General features: G+C 43.4%; 3 protein-coding genes across 6 annotated transcripts in view; all 3 read right to left on the bottom strand.

The window, feature by feature from the left end:
- LOC310823763 (protocadherin gamma-A11-like) overlaps positions 1-15,102 on the bottom strand; it is a gene marked incomplete at its 5' end in the record, with an annotated part of 78,449 nt that overhangs the window by 17,845 nt on the left and 45,502 nt on the right. The gene's annotated exons all lie outside the window — the stretch shown is intronic.
- Positions 318-10,519, bottom strand: LOC310821528 (uncharacterized protein; the record flags this gene model as incomplete). The annotated part of the gene is made up of 4 exons (XM_083693612.1): positions 318-2,782; positions 4,038-4,976; positions 6,252-6,469; positions 8,064-10,519. The coding sequence occupies 4 exons, from the start codon at positions 10,517-10,519 to the stop codon at positions 318-320; spliced, it is 6,078 nt and encodes a 2,025-aa protein (XP_083549738.1).
- LOC310821537 (protocadherin gamma-C5-like) lies at positions 11,003-13,915 on the bottom strand (the record flags this gene model as incomplete). The annotated part of the gene is made up of 2 exons (XM_083693624.1): positions 11,003-11,008; positions 11,468-13,915. The coding sequence occupies 2 exons, from the start codon at positions 13,913-13,915 to the stop codon at positions 11,003-11,005; spliced, it is 2,454 nt and encodes an 817-aa protein (XP_083549750.1).

The following is a 15,102-nucleotide window of genomic DNA, read 5'->3' on the forward strand; positions in this document are numbered from 1 at the left end:
AATATAAACATGATATATTGATGTGGACAAAATTGGGGGTAAATACATTTGAAATATTTGTTGTGACCGACGGAGGATGCGTTTCCAATTCAGCACCTCAGTAACGGACAACACAAAAAGCTTGAGCCACATCGTGGGTATAGACATGCATACAGCAGAAGCCTGCTACAAAGAAAAGGACGCAAGCCGAGAGAAGCTTCTGATAAGAGGTAAGATATTGGGCTCCAAACAAACTATACAATACATGATAACACACCAAGTTAGAATAAAAATGTACACGGAGACTCTCCGACATATGCTAATAGAAAACAAACACTTCAATGTGTCGATGTGCTCACCTGCTGGCTTTCAAACGTCCACGCGCTGTCAGGTAAGGACGCGTCAAGAACGTTTATCATCTCCTTAAAGTCAGTGGTGCTGCTGGGCTTAACGAGGGTGAAATCACTGAACTCTGAGACTGGAGAGAGACACGACCTGAAGGACTGGCTCTGAGACAACATGTCCCCTCCCAGGACCTCCACATACTTAATAGGCCCGTCAGTGTTGAGCTGGATCTGCAGGTTTCTGTTGGGATTCTTGTATCCGTCAGAGTCGCCCCGTCCGATGCAGCAACTCGAGTTGCTCCTTGTGTTTCTAACGCACTTCACCACTAATATCAGAAAAGTCAATAGTGACAACACGGAGACTGAGGCCAGAGAGATGATCAAATAAAAGGTGATTTTACTGCTTTTCTTGTTGGGCTCTGCTGTTTTCTGGCGGAAGTCTGATATGGGTTCGTTGAGCCCGTTCTCTACCAGTATGTTGACAGTGACTGTAGTGGACTGGGCCGGATCCCCGTTGTCCTTTATCTCTATAAGCAGCCTCTGAGAGGAGTCATCCTGCTCTGAAACAGCGCGTTTAGTCCTCACCTCCCCTGTGTAAAGATTTACACTGAACAGAGACATGTCTGTGGCCTCCGCCAGCCTGTAGGAAATCCAGGCGTTATGGCCCGAGTCAGCGTCCACTGCTGTTACCTTTGTGACGAGGTGGCCTGGTTTAGCGGACCGGGGCATATTCTGATGGGAGACGGAGCCCATGATAGCGGAGGGGTAAATAACAACGGGGACATTGTCGTTCTGATCCAGGATAAAAACATGAACCGTAGCGTTGCTGCTCAGTGAAGGAGAGCCGTGGTCCTTTGCCTGAACCTGGATCTGAAACACCTTCAGTTTCTCATAGTCAAACGAGTGCATGCTGTATATGCTACCGTTATCTGAGTTTATGTAAATGTAGGAGGAGACAGACACGTCTTGTACTTTAGAGTCTAATATAGAATACGAGATTTTTGCATTTTCTCCCATGTCTGGATCAGAGGCGGACACTGAACACAGTATTGATCCTGGGGTACCGTTTTCTTTAGCATACACCGTATATGAAGGCTGGGAAAACACTGGCGAGTTGTCATTGACGTCAATAACAGTGACAGTAATGATCTTTCTGGATGACAGAGGGGGTGATCCAGAATCAACTGCCGTAACCTCAACAACATACTCTGGATTTGACTCCCGATCCAAAGTGTGGTCGGTAACCAGCGCATAGTTATTAGAAACGGATGGTTTTAATGTAAATGGTATTCCTGGTGGTACAGTTAAAATTACTTTACCGTTATCTCCAGAGTCTAAATCCTTTGCGCTTATCAGAGCAACTACAGTGCCAATAGGTGCATTTTCCTTAACTGGGCTAGGTTTAGATTTCAAAATGACCTCAGGAATATTGTCGTTAACATCTATTACATCTACCTCAACAGTGCACAGACCTTGCATTGTATGAAGGCCGTTGTCAGTAGCAAGAACATCAAATTTGTAAAAGCTTCCTGCTTCAAAATCTAATTCTCCCGTTATGGCGATCTCCCCCGTTTCCGAATCGATTGAAAATATACGTTTCAGCAATTCGGGAGTATGTGGCTCAAAAGAATACACTACTTCGGCGTTGACACCTTCGTCAAGATCGACAGCTTTGACTGTCAAAACTACGGTCCCAATATGTGTGTTTTCCAGCAATTTTACATCATATAAAGATGTTTCAAATACAGGAGCATTATCGTTATGATCAAGGACCCTAACGGTGATTTCTGCTGTCCCTGATCTGGCAGGAATTCCACCATCAATGGCTGTCAGAAAGAGACTGTGTGTTGCAACGTGTTCTCTGTCCATCATCTTTTCTAAAACCAACTCTGGGACTTTAGTCCCATCCTTGCTAGTTTTGACATTTAAAGCAAAATGTTCGTTTTTACTGAGTGTGTATGAGCGTATTGAATTTGACCCAACGTCAGGGTCCTGTGCTGATTCCAAACGAAATTTTATACCTGGCACTGTAGACTCTACGATATTCAAGACATTCTGGTTGTTTGGAAAAACTGGAGAATTGTCGTTTATATCCTGCAGGTCAATTTCAACACGATGAAGTTGTAGAGGGTTTTCCACTATAGCCTCTAAAAGCAACAGACAACTCGCGCTTTGTCCGCACAGACCTTCTCTGTCTATCCTCTCATTAACAATGAGATCGCCTTTTCCCAAATCCACACTGAAATACTGCTTACCAGCCTCCGAGGCTATTTTCAGTTTACGATCAGAGATCTCCGATATTCCTAAACCCAGATCCTTAGCTATATTTCCAACAGCGGATCCCACGTTCAGCTCCTCGGGAATGGTATATCGAGTCTGCGCCTCTATTGTATTCCACACGAGAAAGAACATCAGCGTCCGCAAATACAAATCCATGATTCTGTTTAATATCCCCATTTCTATGAAAAAGTAGACTTGGTAGATGATGTTGTTTGTTATACATTGCAGGGAAATGCAGTAAGCTAAACAATGATCAAGGGATCATTCTGATAAACACTGCTTGTATTTGACGTCCTACTGATATTGCGGTTCGGTCTCTCCCAGCTCTGTGCATCGTAGAGGCTATGGTGCTGTGGCTGTGGGAGTGACTAGATCTCTTTGTATAGTTCAGCATGCTATTGGTGCAGACTGCTCCAATAGATCATAACAGGGAGCAGTAGTGCTCCTTAAAGAAACAGTACCGATTATAATGCTGGAGTGAGATGAGGTGTTTGCACTTTAATCTGATCATCTGTTATTTTAGTAGGAGACCCCTGAAATACAAAATGATTATATCATTGTCTACATTACCCTATTGATTTATTTTCGATAATTAGTTTATCAAATAGCACATACAATGGATTTGTTTTAATGTAAGGCAGACATGTAGGAATGTAGGCTATACAAAGACCAATTGCGGGTAATTCCATCTGTGAACTGATCGCATTAAGGATAGAGTCACATTTGTGTCCATGTCTACAATAGAATATTAGTTAAACACACTTAAGACTTGGGCTTGTAAAGATAATGAGTCCCAATATGATGATATTGTTATCATATAGGTATAGCCTAATGTCTATACATTGCTACTGAATCAATAATGGAAAACATGTTGCCATGACGCATATCAAATGGAACAGAAGTGGATATGATACACGTCACAGACACTTAGATTCCATCGATATAGAACTATCTCAACCATGGCAATCGGTTCCAACCAGGATTGCTATTCATGTCGTGGAACGAAAACATCGGCCTATCCCATGGTAACATGCAGTAAAGTAGCATAGCAAATGCATTTCCTAAAGATAAATATTATGATATAGCCCGATGAAGTGAGGAATATCGGAGGAAAATAAACGTGCAATGTTTGCCGTGACCGTCAGAGGATGCATTTGCAATTCAGCACCTCAGCAACGGACAGCGCCGTAAGCTACAGCCACATCGTGGGCATGAAACCTGCAATAAAGACGAAAGTACAGATTCCGGAACGACAGAAGCCGAATATAACTTCTGATAAGTGCTGAGATATTGTCCTCCAACAAAACTATACACATGATAAAACACCACGTTAGAATGAAAATACACACGGAGACTATCCGACATATGCTAATAGAAAACAAACACTTCAATGTGTCGATGTGCTCACCTGCTGGCTTTCAAACGTCCACGCACTGTCAGGTAAGGATGCGTCAAGCACGTTTATCATCTCCTTAAAGTCAGTGGTGCTGCTGGGCTTAACGAGGGTGAAATCACTGAACTCTGAGACTGGAGAGAGACACGACCTGAAGGACTGGCTCTGAGACAACATGTCCCCTCCCAGGACCTCCACGTACTTAATAGGCCCGTCAGTGTTGAGCTGGATCTGCAGGTTTCTGTTGGGATTCTTGTATCCGTCAGAGTCGCCCCGTCCGATGCAGCAACTCGAGTTGCTCCTTGTGTTTCTAACGCACTTCACCACTAATATCAGAAAAGTCAATAGTGACAACACGGAGACTGAGGCCAGAGAGATGATCAAATAAAAGGTGATTTTACTGCTTTTCTTGTTGGGCTCTGCTGTTTTCTGGCGGAAGTCTGATATGGGTTCGTTGAGCCCGTTCTCTACCAGTATGTTGACAGTGACTGTAGTGGACTGGGCCGGATCCCCGTTGTCCTTTATCTCTATAAGCAGCCTCTGAGAGGAGTCATCCTGCTCTGAAACAGCGCGTTTAGTCCTCACCTCCCCTGTGTAAAGATTTACACTGAACAGAGACATGTCTGTGGCCTCCGCCAGCCTGTAGGAAATCCAGGCGTTATGGCCCGAGTCAGCGTCCACTGCTGTTACCTTTGTGACGAGGTGGCCTGGTTTAGTGGACCGGGGCATATTCTGATGGGAGACGGAGCCCATGATAGCGGAGGGGTAAATAACAGCGGGGACATTGTCGTTCTGATCCAGGATAAAAACATGAACCGTAGCGTTGCTGCTCAGTGAAGGAGAGCCGTGGTCTTTTGCCTGAACCTGGATCTGAAACACTTTTAGTTTCTCATAGTCAAACGAGTGCATGCTGTAGATGCTACCGTTATCTGAGTTTATGTAAATGTAGGAGGAGACAGACACGTCTTGTACTTTAGAGTCTAATATAGAATAAGAGATTTTAGCATTTTCACCCATGTCTAGATCTGAAGCGGACACCGAAAACAATATTGATCCTGCTGCACCGTTCTCCCTTGCATACACCGTGTAAACCGGCGTAGAGAAGACGGGAGGGTTGTCATTAACATCTAAAATATTCACAGTTATGATTTTTTTCGACGTCAGAGGTGGGGACCCGGAATCGGAGGCTTCAAGCTCTATACGGTAATAAGGGAATGTCTCCCGGTCTAAAGTTGAATCTGTTACCAGTGCGTAATGGTTAGAAAATGAGGGGTTTATTTTGAATGGGCAATCTGAAGTCATACGAAGATTGACTTTACCATTGTTTCCGGAGTCTAAATCCTTTGCGCTAATCAGAGCTACCATGGTCCCGACTGGAGCATCCTCTCTAACGGGTTTAGGTGAGGAGGTGATGGATATCTCTGGTGGGTTATCATTTACATCTATAACAGTCACCTGAACACTGCTATGAGCCTCCATGGATGGCGTACCTTTGTCCCTCGCACGTATATCAAATTTGTAAGAAGGATTTATTTCGTAATCTAACGCGTGTGAGAGTGTAATTTCTCCAGTATCTTGGTTGATAGTAAATATGTTTTCCACTTCATCCGGATTATGGGATCCGAAGGAATATACCACATCGCCGTTGAAGCCCTCATCTAAATCGTTGGCCTTAACAGTCAATACCAACGTTCCGGAATCTGTACTTTCGCTCAGCTGAATCTCATACAAGTCCTGCTCAAAACTAGGCGCGTTGTCGTTGTTATCTAAAATCTTAACTGTATATTTCGCTGTCCCAGATCTAGCAGGAGTACCTCCATCAAAAGCTGTGAGAATTAAGTGGTGCACAGACTGTTTCTCTCTGTCAACCGCTTTTTCAAGAACAAGCTCGGGGACCTTTGTTCCATCTTTACTATTCTTAATATTTAACGTGAAGAAGTCGTTTTTACTCAGTGCATAAGAGCGCAGCATGTTTGCTCCAACATCAGGGTCCTGTGCCGTCTCCAAAAGAAATCTTGCGCCCGGCAGAGTTGATTCCGCCACGTTTATTGTGTTGTCATCTGACTTGAAAAGTGGAGAATTATCGTTTATATCCTGTATTTCCACATCAATTCGATAAAACTGAAGTGGGTCCTCGATTATAACTTGTAATGGTAACATACAGCTGTCACTTTGTCCACACAGACCCTCCCTGTCTATTCTCTCATTAACCACAAGTTCGCCTTTTCCCAAATCCACATCGAAATATTGCTTACCAGCCTCGGAAGCTATTCTTGGTTTACGATCTAAGATCTCTGACACTTCAAAGCCCAGGTCCTTCGCAATATTTCCAACAACAGAGCCCACGTCCATTTCCTCAGGAATGGTGTAGCGAGTCTGTGCCTCTATTGTATTCCATAAGAGAAGGAACATCCACAGCGCCCGCCATGGCAAAATCTTTAGCTTGACTACGGTCCACATTTCCAAAAATAGCCTGCAATAGATAAAGGACTTGATCCGTAACACATCGCAAGATAATGCAATACAATTTATATCTATACCGCGTAAATTCTGAAATGAACCGACGTAAAAGTGTAGCAAATCCAATACATGTAGGCGATCAATGTGAGCACAGCTCCGTCGCTCCCAGCTCTGTATACTGTTAGGGGTACTGTGGCTAGGGGAGGGACTAGATCTCTTTGTAGAGCTCAGTACATGATTGGTTAACCGGGCTCCAATAGATTGTAACTGGGAGCAGCTCTGTTGTTAAAGAAACAGCTCAGCCAAAGGTGCAGAGGTTGAGAGTTGAGGCAATGCATATTCATTATCTATTTCAACCTTACCCTACTGTGGGGTGACAGAGAACATACTCTATTTTACAGCAACGACCTGGGGAAGAGTTGCATGGGAGAGGAGAAGGGATGAAAGAGCTTACTGGAACCTAATTATGATTAGGAGGCCATGACAGTTTGAGGGTCAGATTCAGAATTTAGCTAGGACACTGGGATTACCACCCATATTCTAGCGCTGTGTGGCATGGAATCTTGTGTGACCACAGGGGGAACACATTGACAAAACATTGAGTGAATTGAATATGTTCATGGGATCGGGTAAGACATTGATTATTGTATTACTTAAATTGGTTGTTTAGGTTCTAAAAAAACCTGTGATTATTGATGGGATTTATGTGTGAACGTTTTCCTAAAGTGCTATTATAATATGGTCACACAAGTTGCCCCTATACCTATGTTGTTACTCTGTAATTACATTGTATTAACATGCAGTTAAGCAAAATATGATATGTAATTAATAAATTACTATGTAACAACAAGGACAAAGTGACAAAAACATGAACACGTTGCTACTACAGAAATAACAATGTTACTACACTGGTAGGGCAAAGTAATGTAAAGTGTTACCCATAATACTTTTAATAGGCCATATAAGACAATGTTGACAAAACCGTTGGTAGATAAACTGTATAGGTATGTAGATCGTTTAATACATAGTCAAGTAGTCAAGCACAAATAACTCCCTAAGCGCCATAGAATGTATCCTTGATCAAACACATAGGCCTACTTACAGTACAAACAAATCAGGAATCACAAAATAATCAATATGGGGAGGATTGAATGCGTTTTCTTTCATGACCGTTTTCTTTCTTTCACCAAGGTAGTGGACAGCGCCAACAGCCGAACAACAGCGAGGTTAGAAAGTTGGTAGGGTAAATTGCCTCACGGCACGGGTCTAGAATTAGCTCTCCCCCCAAAGAAACAACAACAAATCCTTACCCAACGAAGGGAAAAACAAAACTGACCCAAGATCCCGTTAAAATGTCACCCTAGCACAAACCAATTCAAGCCATGGGAAGTTCAAATGAATGCAAACTACCTAGCATGTAGAAGAGTAAACTACCGAAGAAAGTTACAATAAATGCAGGCCAAAGTGTTTGCCTGAGGATTTGCAAAGATAGAGGGAGAAAACTGAAAAACATATTCAGACAACTTCTTGAACTCGGAAACCACGTATACGTCTATTGCAATTTCAGACCTACGATATGAATGGAAACTATGTAATAGCATGTATACAATATGCTCACCTGCTGGCTCTCGAACGTCCACGCGCTGTCGGGTAAGGACGCGTCAAGCACGTTTATCATCTCCTTAAAGTCAGTGGTGCTGCTGGGCTTAACGAGGGTGAAATCACTGAACTCTGAGACTGGAGAGAGACACGACCTGAAGGACTGGCTCTGAGACAACATGTCCCCTCCCAGGACCTCCACATACTTAATAGGCCCGTCAGTGTTGAGCTGGATCTGCAGGTTTCTGTTGGGATTCTTATATCCGTCAGAGTCGCCCCGTCCGATGCAGCAACTCGAGTTGCTCCCCGTGTTTCTAACGCACTTCACCACTAATATCAGAAATGTCAACAAAGACAACACGGAGACTGAGGCCAGAGAGATGATCAAATAAAAGGTGATTTTATTGTTTTTCTTGTTGGGCTCTGCTGTTTTCTGGCGGAAGTCTGAAATGGGTTCGTTGAGCCCGCCCTCTACCAGTATGTTGACAGTGACTGTGGTGGACTGGGCCGGCTCCCCGTTGTCCTTTATCTCTATAAGCAGCCTCTGAGAGGAGTCATCCTGCTCTGAAACAGCGCGTTTAGTCCTCACCTCCCCTGTGTAAAGATTCACACTGAACAGAGACGTGTCTGTGGCCTCCGCCAGCCTGTAGGAAATCCAGGCGTTATGGCCCGAGTCAGCGTCCACTGCTGTTACCTTTGTGACGAGGTGGCCTGGTTTAGCGGACCGGGGCATATTCTGATGGGAGACGGAGCCCATGATAGCGGAGGGGTAAATAACAGCGGGGACATTGTCGTTCTGGTCCAGGATAAAAACATGAACCGTAGCGTTGCTGCTCAGTGAGGGAGAGCCGTGGTCTTTTGCCTGAACCTGTATCTGAAACACTTTCAGTTTCTCATAGTCAAACGAGTGCATGCTGTAGATGCTGCCGTTATCTGAGTTTATGTATATATAGGATGAGACAGGTACGTCTTCTACTTTCGAGTCTAATATAGAATAGGAGATCTTAGCATTTTCTCCCATGTCTGGATCAGAGGCGGACACTGAATACAGTATAGATCCCGGGGTTCCGTTTTCTTTAGCATAGACAGTGTATGAAGCCTGGGAAAACACTGGCGAGTTGTCGTTGACATCTAAAATACGAACCGTAATTGTTTTTCTTGAGTTGAGAGACGGTGCTCCTGAGTCAGAAGCTTTTATCTCCACAGTGTATTCGGGATTTGTTTCCCGATCCAAACTTGCATCGGTAACCAACGCGTAGTTATTAGACACGGATGGTTTCAAAGTAAATGGTAAACCGGGCGCTATATCCAGCCTAACTTTAGCATTATCCCCAGAGTCTATGTCCTTGGCGCTTATCAAAGCTACAACAGTTCCGATAGGCGCGTCTTCCCTAACTGGACTAGGCTGAGACTTTAAAATGATCTCTGGGGCATTGTCGTTCAAATCCATAATTTCGATATTAATACTACAGAGCCCCTGCATTGGAAGGGTGCCTTTGTCTGTTGCGAGAACATCAAATTTAAATGAATGACTCGCCTCATAATCAATCTCTCCTTGTATTGTTATTTCACCAGTTTGCGGGTCTACACTTAGCAGGTTCTGTAACGACTCTGCTGTGTGTGGTCCGAATGAATACACTATTTCACAGTTGGCTCCATCATCACGGTCGACAGCTTTAACAGTGACAACGACCGTTCCTGGTTGTGTGTTTTCAGCTACCTGGATGTCATATGTACTTTCTTCAAAAACAGGTGCATTGTCGTTACTGTCTAGGACTCGAATAGTGATTTCTGCTGTCCCTGATCTAGCAGGACTCCCACCGTCTACGGCCGTCAGGATTAGACTGTGTACCGATTGTTTCTCTCTGTCTAATATTTTTTCTAAAACTAATTCTGGGACTTTTGACCCATCTTTCTTTGTTTTCATGTCTAGCACAAAATGGTCATTTTTACTGAGTGTGTATGAGCGCAATGAATTGGAGCCCACGTCGGGGTCTTGTGCTGATTCAAAACGGAATCTTGTGCCTGACATTGTGGACTCCGCAATATTAAGAACGTTTTGATTGTTTTGGAATACTGGTGAATTGTCGTTTATATCCTGTATCTCGATCTCAGCGCGATGGAGCTGTAATGGGTTTTCTATTATAGCCTCCAAAGGCAACAGACAACTGGGACTTTGTCCGCACAGAGTCTCTCTGTCTATCCTCTCATTAACAATGAGCTCGCCCTTTCCCAAATCCACACTGAAATACTGCTTACCAGCCTCGGAAGCTATTCTCAGCTTACGATCGGAAATCTCTGATACTTGCAAACCAAGATCTTGAGCTATATTCCCAACAACGGATCCTATGTTCAGCTCCTCGGGGATAGTGTAGCGCGTCTGCGCTTCTATTGTATTCCATTGGAAAAAGGAAAGCAGAAGCCCTTGCCATAGAAACACCGTTATCCTCATTAGAGTCCCCATTTCCATGAATGTCGAATCCTTGGACTTAGTAAAGGTCCTGGTTTGTAAAACATTGCAAGATTACACAGTACGGCCTAGTACATAGCTATTGTTCGAATTGTGAGGTTAACATCATTCTAATTCTCCGTCTTGTTTATGCTAGCGCAGCTCCCTTTCCCCCAGCTCTGTGCATTGTATGGGCTACGGTGCTGTGGCTGGGGGAGGGACTAGATCTCTCGGTACAGTTCAGCATTTCATTGGTTCACGGACCTCCAATAGAGTCTAACAGGGAGCTGCTATTCACATTAAAGAAACAGTGCAGAAAAGGATGCCTACAGCAATGTAGGCCTACAACAAGTGGGAAGGTGGTATTTACTGAATTCAAATTATAAATGATGCAAATGAAAACCATATAATTTGAAACCCTGCATAGCCTTAGACAGTGCAGTGTTGGGGGACAGAGGTAAATAAAACATGAAAAGCCAATTACATAGATAAGCTCTCTCACATCTGTGTCAGAAGATAGTGGTTGGATAACCTGCCCATGCTACACTGCATATTAGAATGTTGACAACATACGCCTGCATAGAAATATCAATCATGATAACCGACTGCCATATGACACGCTTGGAAAGCATAAGCATAATACTACAACAAACTGCAAGTAAAGCAATTGACAACAGTTACTAATGTCTTACTAAACGCCACAGACAGGAACAGGTTTTCCGAGACACAACAAGCATTTACGAGCTATTTCAGGACCATGGAGAGCACCCCAAATGACGAAAATGTTTGACCAATTCAATACATGTGATATGCAAACACACATTTCTCAATGCAACAAACACAAATGAAGTGCATAGTAGTATTATAGGATGTCGATATATATATATATATATATATATATATATATAGTACCAGTCAAAAGTTTGGACACACCTTCTTTTCTTTATTTTTATTATTTTCTACATTGTGCGAGTACACCCGCGTAAACATGAAAACATATGCTGTGCTCACCTGCTGGCTCTCGAATGTCCACGCGCTGTCAGGTAAAGATGCGTCAAGCACGTTTATCATCTCCTTAAAGTCAGTGGTGCTGCTGGGCTTAACGAGGGTGAAATCACTGAACTCTGAGACTGGAGAGAGACACGACCTGAAGGACTGGCTCTGAGACAACATGTCCCCTCCCAGGACCTCCACATACTTAATAGGCCCGTCAGTGTTGAGCTGGATCTGCAGGTTTCTGTTGGGATTCTTGTATCCGTCAGAGTCGCCCCGTCCGATGCAGCAACTCGAGTTGCTCCTTGTGTTTCTAACGCACTTCACCACTAATATCAGAAAAGTCAATAGTGACAACACGGAGACTGAGGCCAGAGAGATGATCAAATAAAAGGTGATTTTACTGCTTTTCTTGTTGGGCTCTGCTGTTTTCTGGCGGAAGTCTGATATGGGCTCGTTGAGCCCGTTCTCTACCAGTATATTGACAGTGACTGTGGTGGACTGGGCCGGCTCCCCGTTGTCCTTTATCTCTATAAGCAGCCTCTGAGAGGAGTCATCCTGCTCTGAAACAGCGCGTTTAGTCCTCACCTCCCCTGTGTAAAGATTCACACTGAACAGAGACGTGTCTGTGGCCTCCGCCAGCCTGTAGGAAATCCAGGCGTTATGGCCCGAGTCAGCGTCCACTGCTGTTACCTTTGTGACGAGGTGGCCTGGTTTAGCGGACCGGGGCATATTCTGATGGGAGACGGAGCCCATGATAGCGGAGGGGTAAATAACAGCGGGGACATTGTCGTTCTGATCCAGGATAAAAACATGAACCGTAGCGTTGCTGCTCAGTGAAGGAGAGCCGTGGTCCTTTACCTGAACCTGGATCTGAAACACTTTCAGTTTCTCATAGTCAAACGAGTGCATGCTGTATATGCTGCCGTTATCTGAGTTTATGTATACATAGGAGGAGACAGAAACGTCTTCTACTTTAGAGTCTAATATAGAATAGGAGATTTTAGCATTTTCTCCCATGTCGAGATCAGAGGCGGACACTGAACACAGTATAGATCCTGGGGTGCCGTTTTCTCTAACATAGACTGTGTATGAACGTTGAGAGAAAACCGGAGGGTTATCATTTCTATCTAGAATACTCACTGTCACGGTTTTCTTTGTAAATAAAGGTGGGGACCCTGAATCAATTGCGTTTATGACAACACCATACTCCGAAAACGTCTCGCGGTCTAGTTGCCCATGTGTCACTAGTGCATAATGATTGGAAACAGTGGGCTTCAGAGTGAACGGGGAGCCCGGGGTCACGTTTAACTTCACTCTGCCATTTTCACCAGCGTCTAAGTCTTTTGCGCTAATTAATGCAATAACCACCCCAGGCACAGAATCCTCAGGTATTGGACTAGTTAGAGACGTTATTATAATTTCAGGGGCATTATCATTAATATCAGCAATCTTTATTTTTACACTACATTGCCCCTCCATCCTTGGGTTACCTTTATCCTTTGCCACGATATCGAATTTATGCAAGTTAGCTTGTTCATAGTCAAGCTGTCCTTTAACAGTTATGTCTCCAGTCTGCGAGTTAACATCAAATATAGCCATTGTTATTTCTGGTGTTTTGTCTCTAAAAAAATACTCGATCTCTCCATTTGGTCCTTCGTCAGAATCTGTAGCTTTAACGTTTAAAAGCTGAGTGCCAGCTGGCGTATTCTCAGCAACGGTCACTTCATAAAAAGCTTTTTCAAACTGCGGTTCGTTGTCATTAATATCCAACACAATGACCGTGATTTCAGAGGTGCCAGAACGCGCTGGATTCCCTCCATCGACAGCAGTTAGCACCAGTTTATGAACTGCCTGCTTTTCTCTGTCCAGTGAAGCCTTAAGCACAAGCTCGGGGATTTTTGTGCCATCTTGGGTCTTGACATTCAACACGAAATTGGCATTGTCAGTGATACTATACGACCGTAACGAGTTAGAGGCTACGTCAGGATCCTGTGCGCTTTCCAATGAGAACTTTGCACCTGGATTAATAGACTCGGCAATTTTCAAAATACTTTCATTGTTAAGAAAACGTGGAGAATTGTCGTTGATATCCTGTATTTCTATTTCAATGCGGTGCAGCTGTAATGGATTTTCAACTACAACCTCCAATGCTAACAGACAGGGAACATTCTCTCCACATAAGTCCTCTCTGTCTATCCTCTCATTGACAACCAGCTCACCTTTTCCCAAATCCACACTGAAGTACTCCTTACCAGAATTAGAAGCTATCCGCAGTTTACGATCATATATCTCAGAGGTTCCCAAACCCAGATCCTTGGCTATATTTCCAACAACAGAGCCTTGTTTTAATTCCTCGGGTATGGTGTAGCGAATCTGAGCCTCTATTGTATTCCACAGGAGTACACAAAGATACATCCACAACCATTGCCACCTCAAATGGCTTCGAATCCTCATTGTCCTTTGTTCCATTACACCTTGTCACAGTAATCTTCACATGTACACAATATGAAAATCATCAACGTTTTTTCAGCGTAGTGTCTTGAATACACATTTCCAATGAATGAAATTGAATTGTTTCCAGTCAATAAAAGCGTATCTCTCAGCTCTGGGCATTGTCAGGGTTGCGATGGTGTGACTGAGGGGAGGGAGTAGATCCCCTCGTACGGCTCTGCACAGCATTGGTACAGAGCACACTCTAGTACAACCAATCACACACTGCCTAGGTTCTGTCTTAAAGGCACAGTATGTATTCACTACTTTAGAAGCAGATGAGCAGTCACTTTTGACGTACAGTACCAGTCAAAAGTTTGGACACACCTTCTGATTCAATGGTTTTTCTTTATTTTTTTAAAATTATTTTCTACATTGTAGATTAATATTGAAGACATCAAAACTATGAAGGAACACATATGGAATTATGTAGTAAACAAAAAAGTGTTAAACAAACCAGAATATGTTTTATATTTTAGATTCTTCAAAGTAGCCACCTTTTGCTTTGATGACAGCTTTGCACACTCTTGACAAGGTGTGTCCAAACGTTTGACTGGTACTGTACTTCAATTAAAATGTAATAAAGGGACTAAATCAAAATGCATTCATCAAGGTATTCCATTATTATTATTATTATTATTATTATTATTATTAATAATAATAATAATAATAATAATAATAAGTAAATTATGATAATAATACTATTGTTAATCATAAGGTATCATATACATCCCATCAAGCCCTCAGTTTACTGTACTGTTTCTGCCGTCGTGTGGCAACGAGAGGGAAGCGCAGCCTGTTTGTTCTCACAGCCCTCGTGATGAACAAAGAACAGGTCTCTCTCATCCTCACACACACGTCAGCTCACGGTACAGTAGCATGCATGGGAGGGCGGTCGGGCTGGGTCTGAAAGGATCAGGTGGAGGGGGAGCAAGTGAGGCAACTAAGGGATTGATGTTCTTTGAAACACAAGACACACAAGATCAAGTAGATACCTGTATATATGAAGCACCACATAATGAGGGGAAAATACACATAAAAACCCCCACAAAAGAGGAAGCTGTAATTACAGCATTTAGGCGAGAGAGGAGGCTTAATGAATCATGTATGCA

The sequence above is a fragment of the Argentina silus genome (genome assembly GCF_951799395.1).
Source record: "Argentina silus genome assembly, chromosome: 2".
Taxonomy (NCBI): domain Eukaryota; kingdom Metazoa; phylum Chordata; class Actinopteri; order Argentiniformes; family Argentinidae; genus Argentina; species Argentina silus.